The sequence below is a fragment of the Populus alba genome, chromosome 11 (assembly GCF_005239225.2).
Source record: "Populus alba chromosome 11, ASM523922v2, whole genome shotgun sequence".
Classification (NCBI taxonomy): Eukaryota; Viridiplantae; Streptophyta; class Magnoliopsida; order Malpighiales; family Salicaceae; genus Populus; species Populus alba.
Genome location: NC_133294.1, coordinates 16,360,024 through 16,384,481, shown reverse-complemented (window position 1 = coordinate 16,384,481; position 24,458 = coordinate 16,360,024). Strand labels below are relative to the sequence as shown.

At 33.4% G+C, this 24,458-nt stretch overlaps 3 protein-coding genes and 1 pseudogene across 3 annotated transcripts; 1 reads left to right on the top strand and 3 right to left on the bottom strand.

The window, feature by feature from the left end:
- Window positions 1–403: 403 nt before the first annotated feature.
- LOC118047429 (uncharacterized) lies at window positions 404–4,984 on the bottom strand. Its single transcript, XM_035056728.2, has 8 exons — window positions 4,702–4,984; window positions 4,125–4,237; window positions 3,425–3,503; window positions 3,118–3,146; window positions 2,221–2,314; window positions 1,777–1,866; window positions 1,491–1,677; window positions 404–1,123 (listed from the first exon to the last, which is right to left on the bottom strand). Exons 1-8 carry the CDS (start codon window positions 4,843–4,845, stop codon window positions 675–677), a joined length of 1,185 nt encoding a protein of 394 aa, XP_034912619.1. The 5' UTR covers window positions 4,846–4,984; the 3' UTR covers window positions 404–674.
- Window positions 4,985–9,392: 4,408 nt separating this feature from the next.
- On the top strand, window positions 9,393–12,358 carry LOC118047431 (septum-promoting GTP-binding protein 1). The gene is made up of 6 exons (XM_035056730.2): window positions 9,393–9,950; window positions 10,089–10,209; window positions 10,326–10,422; window positions 10,526–10,565; window positions 11,106–11,189; window positions 11,743–12,358. The coding sequence occupies exons 1-6, from the start codon at window positions 9,645–9,647 to the stop codon at window positions 11,905–11,907; spliced, it is 813 nt and encodes a 270-aa protein (XP_034912621.1). The 5' UTR covers window positions 9,393–9,644; the 3' UTR covers window positions 11,908–12,358.
- A 1,066-nt stretch (window positions 12,359–13,424) lies between these two features.
- Window positions 13,425–16,204, bottom strand: LOC118047430 (putative F-box/LRR-repeat protein At1g56400). Its single transcript, XM_035056729.1, has 3 exons — window positions 15,287–16,204; window positions 14,011–14,184; window positions 13,425–13,893 (listed from the first exon to the last, which is right to left on the bottom strand). Exons 1-3 carry the CDS (start codon window positions 16,202–16,204, stop codon window positions 13,594–13,596), a joined length of 1,392 nt encoding a protein of 463 aa, XP_034912620.1. The 3' UTR covers window positions 13,425–13,593.
- Window positions 16,205–17,439: 1,235 nt separating this feature from the next.
- LOC118047432 (uncharacterized) lies at window positions 17,440–22,852 on the bottom strand (annotated as a pseudogene).
- Window positions 22,853–24,458: the final 1,606 nt, after the last annotated feature.

Below are 24,458 nucleotides of genomic sequence, written 5' to 3'. Positions count from 1 at the left end.
AACCCTTGAACTATTTTGACCACGCAATTATAACCTCTTATTGATCACGCAAAGTAAAATTAAATTTGCAGGAATGGTTAGTGATTGGAACAAGACTAGTTTTACGCGTGCCTATCAGTGAATTGGATGGATGATCCAAAACTATTTTGATCCCATTTTCTGTAAAATAATAGGAACATAAAACCTTGATGCATGAAATTGTATTATATGATATCATCATTTGTTTTATGGAATCACTTTAACAAGCTTTCAATTATACTGATCCATCCAAATTTCTTCAAGTTTACAATATGCGAATATTAAATTTCATCATTGTTAATAATATCATAAAAATGGTTAAATTATAAATTGTTGTGTCATGACATCACAAAATTGAATATTACCCAAGTAAAATTCCGTTAATAACAATAAGAAATCTCGATGGAAATGAGATCACTGATATGAAAATATCGACGAAAAATTACATCTTGCGTTGGTGAGCTAATTTCCATTAAGAAAAAAAATTTCTCGTGGAATCCGTGACAGAATTTATCTCGCCTCTTGTATTCTTTTTTTGAGTTATATTCCATGGATATAGTGCAGGAAATATTTTCCAAAAAATCTTAGCAATAAGCAAGACAGTGTAAGAGACATCTTGCAATCTAGACAATTATCTATTCGATTCGTTTTTATCATCAAAATAGAATCTGTTTGGGATTACCACCAGCGAGCAAATTAGAAATGGAGTCATCCTTGATACTGGTGTCTTCAATTTCCTTGAAATGAGGATCTTCTATATGTGAAGTTGGAGTTGTAGGTTTTTTGACAGAGACGAAGGCTGTTGTTGAGGGTGCAGGTCTTTTTACTGAGACAAAAGCCACTTGCCTTGCTCCATATTGTGGTGTCAAAACTTTTGAGCTTGGAGGGGAGCTTGATTTTGCAGCAAGGCTATCTTCTGGAGGGAGTTGCTTGCCAGGAGATTCTGAAATGATTGGATTATCTCCCAATTCAACATCACCTTCAACTTGATTCCCTTGCTCACTACTCTCAACAGAAGGGCCTGGAAACAAGTGCTGCTTATCTTCATAGGAATCTTCTTTGGCGGTGTGATCTTCATCAGCCTTCTCGATATCAGAATCACTGTCTGCAACAGACCTTTATGACATTAGTGAGTCAACATGGCCCAACACACCCGAACAACTATTTACCAGAGTTAAAATTGGCCAGGACGGTAACGAATCCAAAGACTTATATTATCTTATATGGACCACCAGTTCTTAGATTCGGTTATATGAAGATTGATTGATGCCTATGTGCAGGAGCATAATTATAAATCCATCATTCACAAACAGGGATGTTATTAAATTGTGTGGAATGAGTGGCCAAAAAGATACATAAAGAAAATTGACCACAGGGTGGCCATTGGAGAGGGGGATGGGAATATGTTGGAAAGTGTAGGGCAACAGAAATGGAAAGAAACCGAAACAAGAACTTGCCCTCAATATTGTTACCTCCTAGAAAAGACTCAATAGTCCGATAAAGTGGAACTGGCTTTTCAATAGAACCATCTCCAAGACCTCCATCTTGACCTTGTACATCTATTTTGTGTGTTTTCTCAACCAAAACAAACTTATCTGTCTTCCACACACACTCCAGAGTGACAAACTCCTTATTTGTTGGATAGTATTCCCTAAATACCTGCATCAATTTGTGAAGAAACTAAAATATAAGAGAAGGTACACCAAGGAAAATGTTTTTTCCCAAAGAATGTGCAGAGAAAATAAGAATTTGACCAACCTCAAGTCCTTCCTGAGTTATTTTTACAGATTGCTTCTCTTGGGATAGAGAGGAGACCATGTTGAATACTGAAACAACATCAAGCAATATCTGTTGAAGCAAACCGCAAAGATTTTCATAAGCAGCGGCATAAACTTCATGCTCCCGTTAAACACATAGAGATCCTTTCTTTGTTCTTTAGGTTATCTAATCATCACTTTCAATATAACAATCCTAAAAAAACTCATTTGTAACGCGCTTCTGTTTCTAATGAAAGCCAGTCCATTTTCTACTGGGTATCAGTTTCCAAATATCAGAATGGCATACTATGCATATTCATGGGAATTTTCAAGAATATCCATATATGTGACATCATAGCTTTTTTATGCTGTAAACTAACACACTTGGCTCACACTACAATATTTTGAACTTCAAGCAATTTCTGGAAACAGATAGGCAACTTACTTGCTGAACCAAAACTCGAAGACGTGCAAGCAAAGCCAAAATTGTCAGAGAAAATCCCATAAAAAACGAACGTGCCAATAGAGTAGATATATCACTGCACCATAGTCAAGGGAATGATCCAACAAAAAAAAAACAAAGAACAAACCAGGCAGCCTGCCTTTTACATAGTAGTCTCAAGAAATCAAAGACCCAAACAATAGTGATACATTAAAGGTAGTAAAACTAGAAAGGGAAACTCATGGTTTCTTAGAAATCTAGAAATAGAAAAATAAATGTTAAAACGTGAAATTACAGAGAAAAAGCTTGGAGAACAAATAAAAGAGTGGTGATGAGCAGGCAAGGTAGAGTACGAGCTTCAAAGAAGATTCCTATTTACAAAAATGCAAACAGATAATGAAACTCATAGGATTGCAAATGAAACTATTTCAACGAATATGACAAAAAACACCTATGGATATGCCAATATGAATTATATGTTTGGGCATGTTCATGTTTGTTCATTGCAAGTGCACCAAAGAGTGCATGAGAGTATGTGTGTATACAGCCACATATCATTCAGCATGATACGCGGAAAAAACTTTTGCAGCAAATGACGAGCAGTTAATAATCAATTTTATACCACTAAAACCTGTTCTAATCATGTGGCTTGAGTACATATTTTTTCATGTGAAATAAGTCTATAAAGACTACAATAATAGGTAACAAGCAAATATGTAAAGATACTCATTGTTATTACTTGAATCAGGAACACATATAGGACGGCATGGTAATTTTTCTAATTACTGCATGCTTGAAATACCAAATTAATCAGACCAAGGAGATAAAGCAGAGATAAAAAAACCACTGATTAGGACAATAAAATTAGCTATACATCAACCAACAGGAAAAAAAGGATACGTAGCTGCTTTCAGCATTGGCTCCACTATCTGCAACAAACATTGAGAATATATGTTTTAGCTCTGCACTGTATCCACGTGTAATTGTGAAAATCCTCAATAATACTTTCTAGTCTATTAGGCAGATTTTTGTCGTCTCCAAATGGTCATGATTAAAAAGTAATACCCAAGATGCAAAAGAGATGTGTTGGAGATAGATCAAAACACCCTTGCTTTTACAGACAGATGAAAATAATATTAACTGCAGGATATCTGGAAGAAAGTACGTGAGATCAGAACAAAACAAAACAAAAACCATAGTTCTGTACCTGTGACAGTAAGCGCGCAGCTCCTAGAAGTCGCTCCATAAAATTGGGTGTTCCAAAGTCACATTTTCTCCACTTCAAACTGTAACAAATGAAATAACAACAAATCCTAAAAATATTACCCACCAGCAACAACCTAAAGATAATCTTTTTGTAAGACAATAACTCTAATCCAATTCAACCAACAATGCAATGTCCAGGTTCTGCAAATGATAGATATATTTGTGTTACAATACTAACCTCCCTTAGATTGAATGTGAGGGAGCTACCGTCCTTGCTACTAGTTTTATATTCAACATGATTTCACAGAGGCCTAAGGATGCTCATTGTTCCTTGTGAATGGGTAAAGATAGCAGTTAATTTAACACTCGCTACTCCCCTAGTTAATATTAGGAATATCATAACAATTATGAATTAAAGAACAGTTATTATTTCAAAGGTAGCCAGAATGAGACATGTCTCGATATCATATACAAATTGTATCCAGAAGAGCATAACAAACTTAATCATCAAGATTTTGCTTTCCTGAACAAAACACTACCTACAATAAAGAAAAGCATAACATAAATCTCCATCCTCTTTCTGTAGTGCTTTGTAATAATTTTACTCTCTGTGTATCGTGTGATTCACATCTTGACAAAGTGTAAGTTTGCACAATTGAATCCATAAAGAACTGAATATTTGAAAAAGTAAAACATTGTACCTTTCTAACAGATTAACCTTTTGTCTAGGTTTCCTTCCAGTAATAACATGGAAGGAAGAACCCACTATCTCCTCCAACTTGCTAGATTGCAAAAGTCTCAAATCCCTCCTCACCTAGTATCTCAAGCAAATAAATAGACATATAAACAATGTGAGCTCATAATCTTTTTAAAAAAAACTGAGAATTGCCAGAAAAATACAGTATACTACAGATTCTAAATATAAATATGCAAATGAAACACCACAAAACTTGACAGTGATGGCTACTAGACCCCAAAGGAGCTCCACTTCTCTTCAAATTTGATGTCCAAAAAGAGGCAAGAAACCCAAAATTTTCTTATTCTTCTATCCATCGCTAGCCTCATAAATGAAAGAAAATTCAAATAGAGACTGAAAATTCAAAGACCCTAATAAGCTCAACCGAAACAAGCTTGTTTCTTTCCAAGTAAAAGCAATAAAGAACAAAAAAGTACAAAGCTTTCACCTTTCTTTCTCAGTTTTCTCAGAAACGAAACAAAACCCAGAAACCTAATCAACAGAAGAACACTTAAACCTCAACAAGTCTAGCAATTATTTACCTTTAGTAGATACTGAAAATAAGAGCATCTTCTATGCTGGTTCTTATTTTTGTACACTATTCTCTCAAAAACCCTACATTCTGCTTGAAGCTGCACCAGAAACGAGTTCAATCTCTCCTCCAGGGTTTCAATTTCAGAACCCATATTTTAGATTTTTCTATTTCGTCATAAATTTATCCATAAATTGTTATTTCAGAGTTTCTGTAAATTACGTGGGTTTTAGGGTTCCAGGGTTTTACAAGGTGGGCAAATATGAGGTGCAGTTATTTTAGTACTGCTAAGTGCAAATATTTATTTGAACCGTGTTTTTTTTATAAATTTTATTTTAGTTTTATTTATTTATTTATTATTTTAATATATTTTTAAATAAAAAAAAAAACATTTTGAAAACTAGTGCGACACATTACCTTAGTTAGTTCAGTTTGGTAATAAGGATTGGAGACGTTGTAAAATAATCTTGGGAAAGCTTAATTGGGCTCTTAATTAGCTGGTTCATGACCCAGACCAGAGCCCATTTAACATCCGCTTTGTAATTTGCAATTTTGCATCATAAAATTTGAACATTTTGAGCATAGCTGTCTTAACTGATCTAATCTACGTAGAGAAAAATGCCTTGTTAATTAGGTTGCCAAGTCAATCCATGATTATTAACTTAATTATTTTTATTAAAATAATGCTATTTTATTTTTAAAAAAAAATTAAGTTGATTTAACTTAATTAATTAAATTATGAATCAACAATCAACTAAATTAATCTAACAAAATTAAATTAATGTAACAAACTAATTTTAAAACTCGATTCACTGAATTTCGCAAATTAGTCTAACAATTTGATGTAACAAGCTATGAATTTTAGCATTAATGCAATTAATTTTTCTAGTATTAATATGTTGATATTAAAAATAAAATAAAATTATCTTAATATATTTTTAAACAAAAAATACTTTTAAAAAATATTATACACAAACTACAATATTAAATACCCACCAAAACATAATATTGTGAAGCATTTAATTAATCCATACATTGTAAATTAAAATATCTCCTTCATGATCATGATGTACACGGAAACATTCTATATATTATCCTAGCCTATGGAGTTGGACCTCGACTATTAGTTTTCAAATATCAATGCCCTCTCAAGTCGTGAGAGAAGATAATTATCCTCTTTTAATACTGAAAATAAAATCCAAGTTAACAAAATGACTTTTCTCCTAAGCCTCCATGACACACACACATAATATGCTTGTTGGATAGTGTTAGATTCTCTTGATCATCAAGATTGATAGTTAGATTTATTAATATATATTTGGTTTTGCGTTTTAAAAATATTTTTTAAAAAAAATTAAAAATTTTTATTAATTTTAAATTAATATATTTGTAGTGTTTTCAAATCATTTTAATGTGCTGATATTAAAAATAATTTTTTAAAAATAAAAAATATTATTGACATGTATTTTAATACAAAAAATTATTTAAAAAACAACCACAACTATAATATAAAACAAGTTATTAATTAAGAGATATTTTAGATAATACTATCTACTTATTCTTTCTTTCCTTTTCTTCTCAACTTGATTAAGATACCTTGTCAAGCTTTCACGAGGTAGTGTCTAGGGTTGGTCGTCATCGTTCCCAAGGCAAAGAGATATTGCCTGTACGGTCATTGTCAAGCTCTAACAAACCTTGAAAGCTATGGAGAAAGCTTTGCTCTCTCTTCTTGACTTACCACCGGCCTCTCTTTCTTCTTGAACACGATCTTAGGACATGATCCACGAGTTTATTTAAGGAAATGACATTGCAGCATTAGCTTTTCTAACGAGGTTGCTACAATTATTAATGTCCTCTCTACCACCAAAATTCATTGTATTTGGCTTGAGTTTTAAAGAGATGATGAGAATCTAACTTAACATATAGATTTTTGTTCACAAATTACATAAATTTGGCCCCCACTTGGCAATAGCTAACTCGCTCTCCAGAATAGCCAAAAGCAAGGTTGATTTTGAGATGTAGCAAGCTCTTTTCCTACTAAACCCTAATTCCCATGAAAGTTTGGCAAAAAACCCAAAAACGTGTGTTCAACACATGAAAGTTTGGCAGCACAAACCTGAAAACGTATTCAATCAACAGGGAATCGAGCAACCATACACCAATTATATATACTTGGTTTGATGTGGTTCATAAATTTGTTGAAAAATACACCTAATTAACCATCCATGCATGAGCGCCTCGATATTATTATTAGAAGATAATATAAATAATATCATAGGATCTTATCTAATAATTTAAATTATTAGTTTGAGATAATTTTTTTGATATAGTATCACAACGTTAAGGACCAAGTGGTTACGAGTTTAAATACATTTCTAATAAAAATTAAGTATAATCTATACAAGAAAGAATGTTTTAAAAAATAATATTAATTATATCTTCAAATCTAACTTAACAGCTTAAATTATTATATTAAGATGATTCTTTGATAATTATTATATCTATGAAATAGCTCGATAAAAACACAATACATTCTTTAATAATTGAAGTTTGGTGGTGCGTTTTTATATCCTAACCAGCACCACCAATGGCCTATATACGTAGCTAATTTACATAATAAATAGTATATGAAGTAGTAGTTAGGTGGTTTTAGTCAAGGTGGACCTCTCTCAACCACCGAGATCACAATATTTTAATTCATGGCTACAACGCACACAGTTTTATTAATTATTAACAAAATGTATGTATATGTACAAAGATAATTATTAATGTAATATGCTCATAAAGATATTTTAGAGTTGTATATATCTCTCTCACCGTCCATGCAAAAAAAAATAGTTTATTGTGTAATTCTATAATATTTAAGGTTGTATTTTGTTAGCATCTTGGAATAAAAAGAATAAAAATAAATAAGATAAAAACATGTTTGATTGAAAAAACATAAATATAAAATAAATTAATTTTTATAACATGTTTAAAATAAACTTTTATCCTTTCAAAACATATAAAAATTTCTCTCTCGCAACCCGCTAATCATATATACTAATAATAAATAATGTAAAATCGACAATATCAACATGAAGATTATTGTAGAACCATGCCGTTGATTTGTGTGCTCTAGGTTGTGGTTTCGAAATCGAAATGAGACTCCATTGAAATTGTCGAAGGCGTGAGAGAGATGGATCGCTTTTTGGTGCGTTGCCGTTTCATTGTTCTTATCAAGAAGGATGAGAAAAGTGAATTTTATATTCACTTGGATCGTGTGGGGGTATCTTTGGAAATTAATCAAAACTATAAGCACTCGGTCTTTCTTGACAATTGCCGAAGCTGTGGTGATGCGTAGAGTACACACATCAAAAAACTTTTTGTATGAGGTTACGGAGGTTCAGCCATTGACGGCCACCACCAACAACCTCTCTAGGGGTGGTCCATGTAAAATATTTTATGGATGCAAAATATTTTTATTGTAAAATATTTTTTAATAATAACAAACGCGACAGTAACATGGTGGTAATTATAATAATAATAAGATGATAGTGGTTAAGAAGAGGAGTGGTAACATGTTTATGACGATAAATGAGATAGTTATGGTGGTGGTTGATATAATTAAATAATATTATAATTAAATTATTATTTATAAAATATTTTATGAAACTTTATTAATTGAAATTATATTTTACGGGAAGCAAATATAAATGCATGTTTTATTAAAAATATTTTTCAGAAAACAAATATAAAAAAATCTGAAAAATACTTTTATACGAAGGACATTAATCTAAACAAATGAACCTCAGGAGAAGTATTTGTTTTTGTTTTTTTCTTTAACTATATCCCTGTGGTTTTGGTGGGAGAGAAAAGGGTGTTTTTGTGAAACATTGAGCATGATGGTCCAATCACCTTTTGCTCTATTCCGAAAGGCTTAAAGCCCCATGATCTAATCCACCGATCAAGGGGCAAGTATTATTTATATTTTAAAACTAAATAAAAAATAATATTTTTTTTTAAAACCTCCTGCATCATTTTTGTTCATTAGTTCATCATTCATGGGATTTCCAAAATTTAATCCAAAAAATAATCCACTAGGTCAGATGAAAATAGTAATGGTTTGAAGCATTGAAAATGAACAATTTTAGAAATATCCATTAAAAATAGAAAACCTCCCTCTTAATATAGCACTCTTATCTCGCAAATTAAAATCATAATTGTTATATTCAAACTAATTTGGTTGACGGAACAATTCAATCAATTATCTTATCTAAGATAATAACTTTTCATATTTATTTTTAAATAAAAGTTAACTTCGTCATATCTCAACCAAATTTAAATAAATCAATAACTAAAATAGCTCGAAAAAAAAAACCCTATCCTAGTTGGTTTTTAATTTAATATATCATATCCAACCAAATTTAACAACTATAATTAATCAAAAAAATAAATCCTTGATAGAAAATTAAACTTAGAAGTTCCCCAAAAATTGTCTCACACCATTCCTAAATGTATCAGCATTATACCCCATGACACCTCCTAAATTACTATAACTTGAAGCATCGCATCCTTGAATATATATCGGTGCTCTGTCTATACTGACAAAAGTTTTATATCCCTCCAAACTTTATTTTATCCCTCCACCCATATTCCCGAAGTTCCCCAAAATAACCTTTTCCCTAAATGACCAAAACACCCTTCTAGCCCCAGAACCAAAGACAGCAGTTTTGACCCTGATGCTCACAGCTCCCCCTTCTACCACGTAAAACCCAAGAGGCCGGCATTTTGGACTGTTTTGGCATCCACAAAATACCGGTCAACTGTCTCTCCCATGCTACAAAGACAAGCTTCTACGGCTTTGGTTAGTTAAAAAGAAAAAGACATGCCATACAACATTAACATCAGCAAGTACTATGAAAAAGCCTGAAGCAAAGTTCCATTTTTATGGCCTAGATCGTTCATGAAAAGATGACACAGCTTTGTCGAGAGGTTGTCCATGTAAACAACATCAAGTGGAACATTCTTGAACGAGTAACAGTGTTTAAGCAGTTTTTTCAATTCATTTGGGACAGGATTCTTGCTTGCTCTATAGGCAAGCCTGTGAGGTACCGGAGGTTAGCTCGCCAGCCGTATTCTCCACCACCGGAGGCCATGGAAGTCGGTGTAGAGTCGTTAGATGCTGCAAGTTGTAGTGGGTTCAACGCGGATTCGGATTTAGTCCGTTTGAAGATTAGTTTGTTGGGTGATTGCCAAATTGGTAAAACAAGCTTTATGGTAAGCTTATATGACCTTTTCTTTTCCTTCCTTTTCCTTTTTTGAGTCATGGATAGCTATTTAGCTTGACTAGTAATGCTTTTGTGTTGATTATTTCTTTCTTCTTCTTTTTTTTGGTTTTGTTTTTTAAATATGAAGATCAAGTATGTGGGAGATGAGCAGGAGAAGAAATGCTTGGAGATGACAGGATTGAATTTGATGGACAAAACCTTATTTGTTCAAGGAGCAAGGATTTCATTTAGTATATGGGATGTAGCAGGTATCTTATAATCATTTAAACAATTTTTTTAAGGTGATGTTAATCAGGCTTAAGAAATGGGTTTTTGTTAATTAGTTTATTTATTTATGTTTTATTTCTTTGTTACTTGTATGTAGGTGATAGCAGGTCAATTGATCATGTTCCAATTGCATGCAAAGACGCAGTGGCAATATTGTTCATGTTTGATCTTACCAGTCGCTGTACTCTTAACAGGTTAGGAACATGTCCCTTCCCTTTAATGCGAAAAATAAAAATTAGGCTTTGTCAGACTTTGTTAAGCTTATAATTAATTAATTTGTCATGGCTTAATTTGCAGTGTGGTTGAATGGTATGGTAAGGCAAGAAAATGGAATCAGGTACCAATTGAACAGTTCCTCTTCCAGTAACTAGCTCCTTTCTATGCTAGCAATTGATTCTATTAATCTTTTTGAAATGATAGTCATTAAGTGCCTCATTATAAACGATAATTGAAATTTAGAGGATTAAGTTCAGCAACAGTATTGTGACCTTAATTAATCTTAACCAGTGATCAATCATCATATATACTGATGTTAATTCAGTTTGTAATTAGCCCGGAAAAGGATCATTGATGTCAATTGAATTCCTGAACCATAAAGCTGCAGTTCGTTCAAAGAATGATCTGTAACAGTGTATGATTTTACCAAAACCGACTAAAGAGTGGAGCCCCAAGATTAATGATGATTTCATTGTGCATGAGCTTCATAACATCTTGTGTTTGCTTTATTGGTTTGATTTAATGGGGTCTGCATCGCTGAATCACACAGTATGACACTTTTTCTTAATAAAGAGTGGAGCCCTAGATTTAATAATAGACCAAACTGTTTTAATGTGATGGTCTTATATCTCAAAGCTTCTTTTTGTGTTTCTGTTTGCAGACAGCAATTCCTATACTAATAGGGACCAAATTTGATGATTTTGTCCAACTTCCACCGAATTTGCAGTGGACAATAGTGACTCAGGTAATTAACTTGCAATCTTAAACTATTTGATTGATCTGTTCAAATTAATGAAGCTCATGTGGATCATACCAGAAAATTTTGGCATTTTTTTTGCTTCCATGCACCATCTAAATCAAATTCTGGGAGTACTTTTACTTTTGAAGCTTGAAGGTTATTTTATGATAAATGTTCTTCTCCAAGAAGTAGGAGTACTAAATGGACTAGTCATGCTACCAAAAACTGTAAAATTCATGTATCATTTCTGCAGCATAAGCTTGTTCATGCATTTTCATGAATGTGACATCCCATTGATGAGATTGTGAATTCGAGGAATGATGATGTGGGGATGACTAAAAAGACACTTGAGTCCTAGTTTGTCAAATTCTGGGGAAAAAAAGAAGAAATTCTGGAGGAATTGACATTTCCCTGTCTTTCCGTGTTGAAAAATAAGCACAAGGGGCCACATGTTTCATTGAAGTTGAATTTTAATTAAGATTGGGAAGAACTTTGTTTAAAGAGTATTTATATCTGCATTATGCTTGTCAAATTTAACACGGTGTGTACTGCACTACAGGCAAGGGCATATGCAAAGGCAATGAAGGCAACCCTTTTCTTTTCAAGTGCTACACATAACATAAATGTGAACAAGATCTTCAAATTTATCATGGCTAAACTCTTTAACTTGCCATGGACTGTGGAGAGAAACTTGACAATTGGAGAACCCATTATTGACTTCTAAAGGTGTCCCTTCGATACTGATCCTCCTGTACATAGCCGAAAGAGGGAAAAGGGCTGAAACAAGATGTAATAATTCAAGCCCAGCAGATTGATTCTAGAGACTTCTTTTTATTGTATGGTTCTCCTTGTTCTTTCTTTCTTTCTTTCTTTTTTTCCTAACTTCACACTGGATTGGAGATAGCAGATGTTACCAAGTGCGTGGCCAACCACGTTTTAACCGATGTATATGATGCTTTTTGAGCGGTCAACTGCAGTTTGAAACGCGGTTGGCCAAAAACAGCCCTTAGAGTAGAGCAGTGGGTTTTCTTGACGCAAAAGATTGAAAAGAGGTGGAAATATCTTCTTCTCTGTCCCGTAGTCAAAATGATGTTTTTTCCTCATATGTTCTTCCTTCAGGTTAGAGAAGGAATCAATGCTGCTTAAATTAATATAATTCAATTTGGTTTCTTCAAGCAACCTGCCATACTGCTTCATGTCGTTTTACAATTTTTGAACATTTATTCCAATTCTGCTTCAAAACACCATTCATTGTCAGCCCTCCCCCATACCTAGCCCATGGCCTCCAAGAAATTCATGCTTTCTGGAACCAACTATTATCTTACTAGATTTCTGTTCATGGAAATGAGGGTGAGATGAAGTGTGGACGAACAGCATCACTGGACTCTAAAAAACTATTCACTGATTTGTCAACAGCAACATCCTTTCTGCAAGCAAATCGTTGCAATATTCTGTCTGCCATTTGCTAAAGCAGTGAGGTAAGGACCATATTGATGCACAGAAAAATGGTTTCTCAATTCTTGCACGCAATATGCACAAATTCAAGACAGAAACTCACACGATGATTACATTATACCAAGATCAGAACCAACCATCGTCTGAGGACAGAGTTCTCTGCAATCTAGAGTCTATAAAGCTATCAGCAAGCTCAGTATTCTTAACATTCTTTCTCTTTTCCTTTCAATAAACTGACGTGAAAGGTAATTGAACCTCAATGTCTAACAAATACTGATGGCCCTAAAGGATGGCAGTAATGAGTTTTTCTCCAAGCAAAAGAAAAAAAAAACTAGAAATACAAAGATAATATTTTCTTTCTACTCTATTTCAAACTAATGTCTGCATTTCCCTGCCAAATAACTCTACATGTTCTCTCCCCCTCAGGACCAGATTGGCTGAATCATAATTTATTAAGAGCATTTTGAAGCCCATATTCATATTCTTACACATCAAGTAAACAATAGAAATTTCACCATGACAATTAGATAAGACCTCCATCACTAGGATGAAGCCTTAGCCTCCTCCTAACAAGGTCAACAAAGCCTTCCATTTGTTAACAGAAACAAGGCCATAATATTTCCACAGTATAATGTATGAAGTCCTACTATTAAGACTCTTGAGGCTATATATTCTAAGTTTTCAGAGCAAATTTTCTATGCAAACAAATAATTCATGTTCAAAAACCTGCTCTGAGTAATTTAAAGAATCTGTCAAATGCAAATAAACCATCACTAAAAAGTACTCACCAAACCATCAACACATAGTTTATTCAATAAAAAGCAATATTCCATGAAAAGTACGGATGAAAATGCAAGGTCCCTTCATCTTCAGAACAAAGTTCAGGGAATCATCACAAAGTTGCTAATTTATTTCCATGTAGTTTCCAAAATGCAATAATGTTGGAAAGACTGGTTTATAAGATCGCTATGCTTAAATTCCTCGATGCCTTGTTGAATTGCAAAACTTGCTGTGCTCTTTCCATATAGAACTCCCTAGTTTCACCGTTACTTCCAGCTTCATTGGAGACACAAAGATTGAGTTCCTCCATTGCATGGCCGAAGTGGAGCAAGTATTTCAGCACTTGTAGTTCATTCATCATGCCTTTAAATCCCTTCACGTTCACCGCCTTAAGAGTAGTAGTGACACACTCTTCCACTAGCAAGTTCTCAGACCAAAATTCATGAGGGTTAAATGGATAGGGAGCTCCGTATTCCTGAAACAAAGAGAAATATAGTTCGGACAAAATGATAATGGTTGGAGTTCAAGCTACTTGGTAAAACATTATTGCGCAGCAGAGAGATTTTAACCAGATTTATGCAACAGCACTTACAAGGAAAATATTTGCAGGACCAATGTCTATGGTAAGAATCTCTAGACGAGGACAGCTCCTAAGCATGAACCTGATACCACAAAATTCATTAATGTGCAGTGCTGTTTTGAGGATCAGATAGCGGACATCGATTGGAGCTTCCAAACCCAATGGTTCGTTTCCACTGGGAACAATCTGTGAGTGACCATCAACATAAAATAAAACGATGTTAATCCCAGATTTCATACACTCGACACCAGATGTTAAAGAGGCCTACAAGCCAATTAAAATGCTATATTATTTGCTGTAATTCGAGAGGCCATGGTGAATTGACTTGAAGGGTGAGATACATAGTGGCCAAAAACTTTTGGCAACAATATATGTTGCCTTTGGATCTGTACAGCCCAGGATTTGGCGACAAATGGCGTCACCTAATAAAAATATTAGGTCACAATTTGCAGTAGTTTTTGGCAACTTCATTGTCAATCACTGAAGTTAAGATTTAGTGACAGCATAAATAAAAATGTGTGAGAATAAGCTTTAATCTAATCTAAAGGACAATTTTAGCACAAAATCATATTAAATTTCCTCCACTTCTCCTTCTATATAAGTTGGTGAAGTAGGTCGAAATTTATCGGTAAAAATTTTTCTTTATGGAAAATTAGGGTTTAATTTAATGCCTTTAATTGAAGTACTTAACAAGAAAGTGCTAATTCGACCAAGTTTTTTTTTACTATCATTAACAACAAATAGATGGAGGAATCACATTATCTTATGTCAATTATGTTTGAAGAAAATTTTATAAAATCAGAAGGCTTGGAACTTAATTGATGATGGAGTAAAATGTTAGGGGCTAAAACCTAGGATTCCCTAAGAATAAATCAGAAAAATTGCAAGAACGAGACAAAATAAACATATGGCGATTTCTGATAAGTGGAATGGTTGCCTTTGAAAACTACAAGAAACTGAGTTATGGAGTGAAAACAAATTGCCACCAACAGCTTTTGGCGACAATGTACATTGCCTATAAAAATCTAAAACCCAGGATTGGCAGCATCAGGTGACATATCGCGACGATCCCCAGAATTGGATACGGCAGTGTGCATCCTTAAATTAAGAATTTTGTCACAACATGTAAATGAAGCAGCTTAACATATGACATGAGGTTATATCAGATCTACAAGTTCATTAAGACATGGGGAAAATCAATTTAAAGACTAAGAATATATGAAACTGACAAAATCTGTCTCCTCATGAGGCAACATAAAAGCAAAGGAAATCAAACAAGGTTCTGTACCTGTAAGAAGACGCTGCAAACTGTCAAAACTTGAGCAGCAAGAAGATCTTCTAAGAGTTCACAAAGGAATAAACCAATTTCATCAAATGCAGTCTCCGTCTCAAAATCAAGTTCAGCCTTTACCAAATCGCTTTGATCCACCAAAAGAAATTCACCCACGTTTCCTGAGAACTTAAAGAATTGAAGTCTTGGTCCCTCAACTAATACGAAATCTTCGGCAATATCACACTCATCAATGACCAAGCTTTTTAGCCTCAAACCTGGCTTAGATATCTCAAAGCTCACTATGTCCCAACACCTCTTTAGACTCAAACTCTCTAGCAATGGACAACTCTCCAATATAGCCATAATAGATCCCATGTTTATTTTAATCCACCCTAGAGAAAGAGTCTTAAGCGCACAGAAATTAGAGAAGTTGGATGCATCAAAACTGCACGAAAACAACTTCAAGGACTTGAGAGCCCGGCCATGTTCATAAACAGGCGAAGGCAATTCAAATGCTGCTTGATGATTCTCAAGTGCATGTTCTCTCCATGTCGGGTCAGAGAAATCTAGTCCTAATTCTCTCACGTGACGTGACGACGCGAACATGACAATATTTTGCATATCAGCAAGAAAATCCCCTGGCTTTGAACATTTGAGTCCAAGTGTTTTAATATCCTGTTTTGAATAGTTTGCAATAAACTGCCTTGCAAAGTTGATGAAAACTTCTCTCTGAACTTTTTGATTCTCTTCAGGTTCGTCAGATTTAACAAAGAAGTTCTCGTTAAACTGTATATGCATCGCATCACGCCAGATGTTAAGCCATTGTTTAGACAAAACAGATGTCCTAGCAGCCTCTTTGAATGACAGAAAACCTGCAATGATTATGAGCAGAGAGCTTGGCAGGTTTGAGATCATGTCTATGTTTCTGTCCATGGTCATGAAGGGTGTTGTCTGTGAATTTCAAGAGGCAGTTGCTGTGGTTTTTTATAGTGAAGAAATGCAGCTATTTTGCAGACTGTTGGATTCCTGAGAAAGGTTGTCTGTCTGTTCAGAAAGCAAAAACAGACAGGGAAAACCACTCTTTAACTGGAAAATTAAGCAGGGATAATGAGATTAAAGAAAAGGATTGGCTAAATGGGAGAACATACAACCAAGAACTAAGTATTGTGTTGAATCAAGAAAAAAAGGGAAAAGATCTAATAACTTATATGGACCTAGTTCTCAAAAAACAAAATACTAATGTACCTACATTTTCTAGTGATTCAATCTCTCATAAATGGTAGCTTTCAAAAATTACTAAAAAAATTCAATATATTACCAAATAAAAAAAGAAAGAACAGACGGCTATCATCGGCGCCTCATCGGCATTTCTTGGCGCCTCATCGGAGCCTCTTGTATGCTGAGTTGGATGGTAAGGACTACTGAAGAAAGTAAGAAATAGGTGTAGAAAACCCCTGTAGGAGAATTTAAGAGTTACACTTGGCTATACACCACAATTCTCATCACCTTGCTGTAATCTTTTGTAATGGCTGCAAGAAACTAATTGTAGCCTCATTGGCAGAGTAATTGCTACTCGTTACATCATCATCAGTGTTGTAGCGGCTAATGCTGGCTACATTCCAAGTTCTGGAATTCTTGATTGAGTAGAATTAGAGAGCATTATTTCAGTTGATATAAATTTATTTACTTCTGCATCAAGTTCTATACGAAAACACAGCATGATTAAAAAATTAAGATTATTGAATATGGAAGTTCATAATGGCAAACGAATAACGTGCCTGACCCTCCATGACTTCCTAGCCTTGGCCCGTTTTCTTGTATGCATTCAAAGCAGTCATTGGGCTAATAGCTATCTATCACGACGCCCACGCAGCACTGGCAACATACGTCCCCAACCTTCCATATATTTTGCTCATTGATTCTCAGTTGTTGTGATAGAATGAAGCGTTAGATGTAAATCAACACTTTCTATTCTGAAAGTAAGAAATTCTCTAAATTATCCGAGAGACAGATTTATTTAATATCTGTGTCTTTATCTCTTCCACCAAACAAGTTTTTGTCTCCCATATTTTTTTTTTCCTCTTATTTTAGAACACTAAACAGCACGCTACTCTCACAACTTTCAGATACAATCATCACTGGTATTTTTGACAAATAAATAAACCACGAGAGCGAATAACCATTCAATGAGATTAATTAGCCATACAAGGATCGAATACAACGGCCAGCTATGCAACACATATGACTGGAATGGTCACAGACCTCGTAGAGCATAAAAACAACCATAAACAAACCAGTTCAAACCAATCGAGTTCTCGTATTTGATAATCCCTGGATGGGGAGAAATAAGCACTATTTAAGAGGCTTCCTCCTCAGAATAAACGTTCCATTGATAAACAAAATGTTGTTGATTCTCTGGCATGCGGATGTCAGAAAATCATACTGGAGAAGCCACTTAATGAACATCTCTATGCAGAGTTCTCGTGCAATTGTACATATTCACGGCTGAAAAAAAAAGGACACGTAAATTATTTACAATGAGCAGGACAAGACCAGCAAGGAAAAATCATTCAGGATTCTTCAATTATTCATGTCAATGTGAAGCCTTTTCTGCAGTGGTGTCAAGAATAGAACAGACAAAACAAAATGTCAACTTTGCCATTGGAATTAGTTTCTAGAGTGAAATTTATTCCCCTGGCGCATATATGCCACATACTATCTAGAAAAAAACATAACTCATCCATGTCAAAGGTACAAGCATCTGCATGAAAATGGCACTAAGTGCTCCAAACAATTCTGAATAATGAAATAGTGTTTCTAGCATCAAAATGCAACTTGGTAATGCATAGCATGTATTCGCTTCCCACTTTGTTTTCTGCAGCAGGAAACAAACAAAGTTTGATGCGTGTAAATGGTTCAAAACAGAAGCTTGCCTACATACATGACATTCAGATAATTCAAAGTTTGACTTCAAACAAACAAAGAGAGTTTTGGTGTATATAAATGGTTCAAAACAGAAGTTTCTGAGGTTTGCTTACAGTGATATGAGGAAATGAGTGTGATGCTTTATGCTCAGCATGCAAGGACAAAAGGAAAATTATACTTACATAGGAGAAAAATGGCCAGGATTAATTGGACTAAGAGACCTGCATACTCGAACAAAGGTTTCAATAGAGTATAGACTCCATTGAAGCTATTTAAACTATAAGCTTCAAGGGATGAAAAAATCACATCCTCAACTTTTAGAATCAGGGAAAATGGTATGCAGCTTAACTTCCCAAGAGCTTTTGCAGTACACAAAAAGGCTGACCCAAATGCCCAAAGAGATGAACATGATGAAATCACAGCCAAAACATACATTATTCGAATACCAAATAAAAGGAGACTACTTTAGCCAGTATAATAACAGTGAAGAGGCAAAGAAACTTTAGTCATGATTCACACAATAACAAATAGAAGTTGCATTTTGATTGGTGGCCTGCCAGCTATTACCAAATTTGATTGTATCCTTTTCAAATAGTTCATAATAGCGCTGAGGTTCAATGGGATTATCCTGGAATGCAGAAGAAATGTTACATTCAATTATAGCAATAAATACGAGAAAAGCTCATTTTATGGTAACTGGATATTATGAGATATTGCTCGCATTAATGAAAGTTTTATTGGTGCTTCCAAGATCCATTATGTAAGGCTTGTCAATGAATGTGGAGAAGACAAAGTTAGACATGGAGATATAGCAAATTCTCATCAATCTATGACAAGGGTCATGACACAGCCGATTCTTACCTTACTTGATTTTTTAACATACCTTCATGCTGCTCCTTTTCTACTTGCCAAACAAACCAGAAACAAGAAATCACAGAAATGCCCTGAAACAACAAAGAAGAAAAATTAAACTGCTAATTTTAAATCTACTGGAATTAAATAACAGCATGTTTCTTGCTACGAGATGGATGGTCTGTAGGAATATCTACCACCCTCCTTTCTCACCCAAAAAGGTAACAGCTTTGACAGTGTATATAAAGGGTTCTGTTTACCAATATGCTTGTGAGAAACATAAACATCACCCAGAGGGTAAACTATCAACTTTCTTCTGTAATCAGAGATTCCATTCTTCACAAGGGTTGACCATAAAAGAAATAAATACACAGTTAGTGTCAACACCACCAAGTACAGAAAGGATCCCGTCAGAACAAAAAGAAATTGATTGGCTAGACTCCTTTCTGCTGAGGACTAAAGGTTGTCTACTCAATAAACAGAGTTGTTTTTGAAAATTGAAAAACTAGCACGGTCAGAACTAGAACTTTTGAATGAGGGAGTGGGTGGGGCATTATGGAAAAAAATATTTGGGTAAACTTGAAAATTATATGAAAAAAATCCGTACAGATAATACATAATTGTTTGGGGATGTTAAACTTGTACTCTTATGAAATAAACCTTAAATTAAAGAATTTATGAATTTTCCATTTCTCACAGAAACATACATCTCAGATGAAGAAGAATCCCCAGAACTTACCATTCAGAGCCTCACCACCCTTAAAAACATAAAGTCTCCATCTTATATCAGGTTTCTTAGCATATGGGGGCTTGGTGAACAGCAATGTAATGCCTGGCAAATGGCAAAAAAAAAATGGCATAAGTGAAAATGAAAGGAAAACTATGCAAAACATGTGTTAGTAAACTTTTCAAATCATGCACAAACCAAAGTAAGCAAGAAACAAGAAGAAAAAAGAGCATGTTTTGGCGCAATTTGTAAAACTGCTTATAGAGATTAAATACACCATCAATCAAGAAGCCTTAAGTGCTCATGCCTAATTCTACCTCATAAGAATGTAATTTGAATATGTATCACCTACATGTTGCTTAAGGGAACCTACTGTTTTTTCCTCCCCTCACAAATGCAGTGAAACTTCCCTAACTATTTTTCAAATGACAAAATAACTGAGTAAATCTACATCAATTCAACTAAATTGACCAGAAAAGATGCATTTATGTCATAATGTGAGTAAAGCAGTTGCATGACAAAAGGGTCTACACCGAGATTAACTAGCCAAAGATGTCAAAAAACTTATAACTTGCCACCATAATTGTATAAAAGAGGTGAGAGAGAGAGGTTCAACAGAACTATCAAGTAATAAAAGAAAATATTATTTGCTTCAGAGAAACTAAAAGCAATGCACATTTCACCCACCTATGACTCTATTGGTTTCAGCAGCAAGTTTTCCAGATAGCTCAAAAGAAGATTGCTTCTGCAAGTTGTGATGATAATGATCATGATTAAGGTCATTAGCTAGACACCATATAATCTGCTTCTTAGCCAAACAAAAGTATGTGTACTAACTTAGCATGCAACATTGAGCATAAGGAAGTAAAGGAACCACACAAGTTGTTCATACCTTTTGCTTGCTTCCAAAGCCTCCTCAGCAGCCTTCATCTTAGACACAGAATCATCATAATTGTCATCATCACTGCTCCTGCCAAAGCAAGTAATGAACATCTAAGTAGAAGCTACATAAAAGCTTAACATATTAGAAGCAAAGGATCCGATGACCAGATAAAAAAGGAAGAAAAACTAGGCCAGGGCAAGGGAATATGCAACAGTGTGCTTTTATCATCATGTCATAGCCTTACTTAATTCAAGAATCATGAATGACTACAGAGTCAATAACACTCAGCATGGCATTGTGTATGTGCCCCTTCTGACACATTTATCAACTGCAAATATTTTGCAGAACTCAAAAGAAAAAACTCATTTCTTCAATAAAATACTTTGGCTTTTTTTTTTCTTTTGGTTCTTTTTTATGGTAAAGTTATGTCTCACGTCAAATAGAAAGGTCTGCTCTGTTATGTTGGTGGAATCAAATATCATCAGATGACCAGTTTTGCTAGGCTTTTAATCCCAAGAATATCTGAAACTAATGCTTCCTCAACCTGGTGCTCTTTCTTAATAAATTTAACTTGGACAATTTTGGCTTCTTATTACAAGCTTTTCTAAATAGCATTTTCACAGTAGAGGCATGTAACCAATGTTCCATACAAAAATAATAAGAAGAAAAGTTTAAGAAGAAGCCTACCTTCATTCAGCTCCCCAAGAGTTTTTCCCCTGAAATAATATTTTTGTCAGCATTTCATTAAAATATCTTTGAAGGAGAAGAAATTCCAAACATTCATCAAAAGATTTAAATCTTAAAAGATACATGATCCACAAGATATCTTTGGTTAAAATAAATAAGACAAAATAACATCCAAATTATGGATTTGTTAGGAACTTCTGGCCAGGAGGATTGATGGCCTTAATTTTCTATCAAAACATTCTGTGTTTTTATTGGGATTCTTTGTTCTCTAATATGCTGTAAGGTCAGGATTTTTCAATTAGATGTTTCTGGCTAGTGGCTACTGTTTTGGTTTTTGACATGGATTAACATTACAGCGTGAATGCAGATAAGTTAAGGGAAAAGATAGGATATTTTACAATATATAATGCGAGATTACGGAGTTTTGTAGGCTTTTTGATGGGATTGATGTTAAAGTTAATAATTTGAAGACTCATATGCAAACAGTTAGTTAGCAAACAGATTAGAATACTACCAATTATCCAACAACTTCATAAAATCATCATAGAAACTTTGGAATAATAAAAAAGAAAAAACCTTAAAACACTTATAAACAAGCTCAAGCTGAGTAATTTATCGAAACTTCAAACACTATGCACACTAAATTGATTGAAATCCAATAGCACTTTAAAAAAAAAAAAAAACACCACATAATTTCTAATCAAACAAAACCAAGCTTGAAACCCTTATAAACAACAAGCCCCTGATCAAAAAGCAAAATAATATATCGAAACCCAATATACAAATCACATTTAGTTTCCAATTTATCAAATTGGCAGTAGCTCAGAGTGAAACACCACTAATTAGCCTGCATTTATCAGCAACATTGTAAAGAAAATAATTTTTAACCACAAACAACACAATAATAATACAATTTAATAAAAAATTAATGTTAAGACCAAAGTGTTTTTAGGAGTAGATATAAACAGATACCTCATTGCGGTCTCTCTCTGATAGAGGCGGTGGTGAGCGGGACCTATGCTTGCTCCTGCTCCGACGGTTTGATCCCAATGGAGAAGCAGACCGCCCCCCATGTCTTCCTCTAGAAGAAGACTTTCCTTCAACCTCTGACCTTCTCTCCTTCCTAAATTCCCTCTCTCGCCTTTCTCTGTGATTCCTTTCATATTCTTCTCTCACCCTTCTCGCTTCCCTTTTTCACATAGTTCCTCTCGATCTCTCTTTCCCTCGTTTTTTCACCCTCTTTCTCAGCATGGGCTCTCCTTAATATTTTCATTCTTGACGAAGGAGACCTCGTTCGAGTTGAATTTCTCTCTTTCTCTACTAGGGACATGTCTTTTAGTGAGCTCCTGTCTCTCGCCGGAGCAGGAAGAGATGGAGAATGAGACATCTACCGTTTCCTTCTTCGGAGATTTATTATTTCGGCATTACCGTCGTTTCTCTCACTCACTAGAAAAGCGTCTCCATCTCATCTCTATGAGAGCTTCTGTGTCGATGCCTGATTATTATTATTATTCAATTGCAGTGGACTGAAGCACCAAGGCACTGTATATATTTTTTATAAAAACTTATTTAAATATTTTTAATTCGTTTTATTTGTTAATATTAAAAATAAATTTTAAAATATAAAAAAATATTATTTTAATATATTTACATATAAAAAACAAAACAATATCTTTCATACTCTAAAATACTTTCTAAGAATGTATTTGTTTTTACATTTTAAAAATGTTTTTGAAATGTTTTGCAATTATTTTCTTTAAATTAATTTTTTTATAATTTTAAATTATTTTGATGTGCTATGTTAAAAATAAATTTTAAAAATATAAAAAATATTATTTTAATAAATTTTTAAGTAAAAAAACATTTTTATAAACAACCACTATCATATTTTTAAATATTATCTAATGGTTGAAACCAAATTATGTGTATTATTGATTTCAATTTCATATATTATAATATTAAATTGTACAATTAATTTAATTATGTTGTTTAGAATATTTATAAAATTAAATTATATCTACAATCTTGATTATTTTACATTTAATTTAAAAATTATTTTTTTGTTGCATAAAAATATTTTTTATTAATATAAAAATAAAATCTATAAGTTATTTTATGATAAATCATAATACATAAAAACAATAACCAATATTGATATGTATAGTGTAGAAAATATTATTATTATTAACGAGAGCATCCTATTGTGTTTTTTTAAATAAAGATATTCTCATACCAATTTTCATTACACAATAGAACTCTAACAACTTGGATTTTTTGTGCAATTATTTTTTTTAATTGTCTTGTATGTAAAATTTAGGGATAATTTTTTTTTTTTATCATTCTTAAGTTCACCACTCATTAATTTTATCCATAATTACATTGATACACATTATAATATACAAAAACAATTCATAAAGTTACAACACTTCTTGATTATATACATTAAAATTTATTTATAAATTTGTATCAGACATTACAAATTTCTATCTAATATAAAATATTTTGTGGTAACACTCTATTTAAGATTGAGTCTTTCAAGAAAAAATAAGTATAAAACAAATAGAATTACGCAATTAATATACACAATATCATCATAATTACTAATATTTACCAAAATTAAATAAGAAATCCTCACATCTTTAACACCTTGTAAACATATTAATTCTTTATCAACTCCTCAGATTTAATAAATTTTTTTACAGCAAATAAACTCCCCTGCATCTTTTGAATCCAATATCATTAACATGAAATCTTAAAGTACTTGAGCTCAAATTAATATATAATAATTTGAGTATAGTTATGTCAATTAAATCAACAATTACATTAATGACTATAATTAGCATTGTTGTAAAACTTGATATAATGAGTTAACTAAAGATCTAGTTGATTAGGAATCTAAATTGATTTAAGTTGAAAAAAATAGAAAAAAAATCAAATTACCTAATAAAAAAATCCATACAAAACTCAGTTAATTAACCAGTTTGATTTTTATTTTTATTTTTTAAAAATATTACTTTAATTAATTAATTTAAAAAATTAAAAGATTAATCTTGATAATGCCATACTACGGGACTTGTAGAGTAATGTCTTATTTGTTTGCTGGAAAATTATTT

Coding starts and splice junctions, on each gene's coding strand:
- LOC118047430 (XM_035056729.1), bottom strand. CDS start 16,204: ATGGACAGAAACATAGACATGATCTCAAACCTGCCAAGCTCTCTGCTC. Junction 14,185..15,286: donor TTTGCAGCGTCTTCTTACAG/GTACAGAACCTT, acceptor GGTCACTCACAG/ATTGTTCCCAGTGGAAACGA. Junction 13,894..14,010: donor GTCCTGCAAATATTTTCCTT/GTAAGTGCTGTT, acceptor TCTTTGTTTCAG/GAATACGGAGCTCCCTATCC.
- LOC118047431 (XM_035056730.2), top strand. CDS start 9,645: ATGACACAGCTTTGTCGAGAGGTTGTCCATGTAAACAACATCAAGTGG. Junction 9,951..10,088: donor TTGGTAAAACAAGCTTTATG/GTAAGCTTATAT, acceptor TTAAATATGAAG/ATCAAGTATGTGGGAGATGA. Junction 10,423..10,525: donor AGTCGCTGTACTCTTAACAG/GTTAGGAACATG, acceptor CTTAATTTGCAG/TGTGGTTGAATGGTATGGTA.
- LOC118047429 (XM_035056728.2), bottom strand. CDS start 4,845: ATGGGTTCTGAAATTGAAACCCTGGAGGAGAGATTGAACTCGTTTCTG. Junction 1,678..1,776: donor TAACTCAGGAAGGACTTGAG/GTTGGTCAAATT, acceptor AAATTGATGCAG/GTATTTAGGGAATACTATCC. Junction 1,124..1,490: donor TATTGAGTCTTTTCTAGGAG/GTAACAATATTG, acceptor GGTCTGTTGCAG/ACAGTGATTCTGATATCGAG.